The 2,500-nt window shown below is 63.0% G+C and overlaps 1 protein-coding gene across 1 annotated transcript in view; it reads right to left on the reverse strand.

Annotated features, from left to right (window-relative positions):
- Window positions 1–2,500, reverse strand: part of LOC147468725 (uncharacterized) — a 38,637-nt gene that overhangs the window by 35,843 nt on the left and 294 nt on the right. The window contains exons 2-5 of the mRNA XM_086553094.1: window positions 1,752–2,500; window positions 1,322–1,393; window positions 706–1,275; window positions 387–647 (exon numbers count right to left, since the gene is read on the reverse strand). The exon at window positions 1,752–2,500 is cut by the window's right edge and continues 220 nt beyond it. Of these exons, the coding sequence (XP_086409220.1) occupies window positions 387–647; window positions 706–1,275; window positions 1,322–1,393; window positions 1,752–2,500 (1,652 nt within the window). The remainder of the gene's footprint in view (window positions 1–386; window positions 648–705; window positions 1,276–1,321; window positions 1,394–1,751) is intronic.

A 2,500-nucleotide genomic window follows, 5' to 3' on the forward strand; every position in this document is an offset into this window, starting at 1 on the left:
CTTCTCTAAAAATAGTCATGTTTTTTCTTTCTTTTCTTTTAGTACTTAATACTTTTTCTTTCTTTCTTTCTTTTCTTTGTCTTTTTTTCTTTCTTTCTTTTCTTTATCTTTCTCTTTTTTATCTATATGTATATAGGGTATAACCACCATAGGAATATGTGTGTGTGTGTGTGTGTGGGTGGGTGAGTGTGTGTGTGTGTGTGTGTGTGTGTGTGTGTGTGTGTGTGTGTGTGTGTGTGTGTGTGTGGGTGGGTGAGTGTGTGTGTGTGTGTGTGTATGTGTGTGTGTGTGTGTGTGTGTGTGTGTGTGTGTGTGTGTGTCGGTGTGTATGTGTGTGGGTGGGTGAGTGTGTGTGTGTGTGTGTGTGTGTGTGTGTGTGAAACCACCTCCGAATCCAGGCCACCAGCTGCGCCACCTCCGAATCCAGGGCCACAGCTGCGCCACCTCCGAATCAGGGCCACCAGCTGCACCACCTCCGAATCCAGGCCACCAGCTGCGCCACCTCCGACTCCAGGCCACCAGCTGCGCCACCTCCGAATCAGGGCCACCAGCTGCGCACCTCCGAATCCAGGGCCACCAGCTGCGCCACCTCCGAATCCAGGCCACCAGCTGCGCACCTCCGAATCCAGGGCCACCAGCTGCGCCACCTCCGAATCAGGGCCACCAGCTGCACCACCTCCGAATCCAGGCCACAAGCTGCCGCACCTCCGAATCCAGGGCCACCAGCTGCGCCACCTCCGAATCCAGGGCCACCAGCTGCGCCACCTCCGAATCCAGGGCCACCAGCTGCGCCACCTCCGAATCCAGGGCCACCAGCTGCGCCACCTCCGAATCCAGGGCCACCAGCTGCGCCACCTCCGAATCCAGGGCCACCAGCTGCACCACCTCCGAATCCAGGGCCACCAGCTGCGCCACCTCCGACTCCAGCGCCACCAGCTGCGCCACCTCCGAATCCAGGGCCACCAGCTGCACCACCTCCGAATCCAGGGCCACCAGCTGCGCCACCTCCGAATCCAGGGCCACCAGCTGCGCCACCTCCGAATCCAGGGCCACCAGCTGCGCCACCTCCGAATCCAGGGCCACCAGCTGCGCCACCTCCGAATCCAGGGCCACCAGCTGCGCCACCTCCGAATCCAGGGCCACCAGCTGCGCCACCTCCGAATCCAGGGCCACCAGCTGCGCCACCTCCGAATCCAGGGCCACCAGCTGCGCCACCTCCGAATGCAGGGCCACCAGCTGCGCCACCTCCGAATCCAGGGCCACCAGCTGCGCCACCTCCGAATCAGGGCCACCAGCTGCGCCACCTCGAATCCAGGGCCACCAGCTGGCGCCACCTCCGAATCAGGGCCACCAGCTGGCGCCACCTCCGAATCAGGGCCACCAGCTGCACCACCTCCGAATCCAGGGCCACCAGCTGGCGCCACCTCCGAATCAGGGCCACCAGCTGGCGCCACCTCCGAATCAGGGCCACCAGCTGGCGCCACCTCCGAATCAGGGCCACCAGCTGGCGCCACCTCCGAATCAGGGCCACCAGCTGCGCACCTCCGAATCCAGGGCCACAGCTGCGCCACCTCCGAATCAGGGCCACCAGCTGGCGCCACCTCCGAATCAGGGCCACCAGCTGGCGCCACCTCCGAATCAGGGCCACCAGCTGGCGCCACCTCCGAATCCAGGGCCACCAGCTGGCGCCACCTCCGAATCAGGGCCACCAGCTGGCGCCACCTCCGAATCAGGGCCACCAGCGGCGCCACCTCCGAATCCAGGGCCACCAGCTGCGCCACCTCCGAATCCAGGGCCACCAGCTGCGCCACCTCCGAATCCAGGGCCACCAGCTGCGCCACCTCCGAATCCAGGGCCACCAGCTGCGCCACCTCCGAATCCAGGGCCACCAGCTGCGCCACCTCCGAATCCAGGGCCACCAGCTGCGCCACCTCCGACTCCAGCGCCACCTGCTGCACCACCTCCGAAACTGGGTCTGCTAGCGCCAGCTGAAAATCCTGGGCCACCTGCACCAGCTGAAAATCCTGGGCCACCTGCACCAGCTGAAAATCCTGGGCCACCTGCACCAGCTGAAAATCCTGGGCCACCTGCACCTGCTGAAAATCCTGGGCCACCTGCACCAGCTGAAAATCCTGGGCCACCTGCACCAGCTGAAAATCCTGGGCCACCTGCACCAGCTGAACATCCGGGGCCACCTGCACCAGCTGAAAATCCTGGGCCTCCTGCACCTGCTGAACATCCTGGGCCAGCTGCACCAGCTGAAAATCCTGGGCCACCTGCACCAGCTGAAAATCCTGGGCCACCTGCACCAGCTGAAAATCCTGGGCCACCTGCACCAGCTGAAAATCCTGGGCCACCTGCACCAGCTGAAAATCCTGGGCCACCTGCACCAGCTGAAAATCCTGGGCCACCTGCACCAGCTGAAAATCCTGGGCCACCTGCACCTGCTGAAAATCCTGGGCCACCTGCACCAGCTGAAAATCCTGGGCCACCTGCACCA

This window comes from Penaeus japonicus, unplaced genomic scaffold (genome assembly GCF_977035675.1).
Source record: "Penaeus japonicus unplaced genomic scaffold, GWHDUDI00000001_assembly GWHDUDI00000027, whole genome shotgun sequence".
In the NCBI taxonomy this organism is placed as follows: domain Eukaryota; kingdom Metazoa; phylum Arthropoda; class Malacostraca; order Decapoda; family Penaeidae; genus Penaeus; species Penaeus japonicus.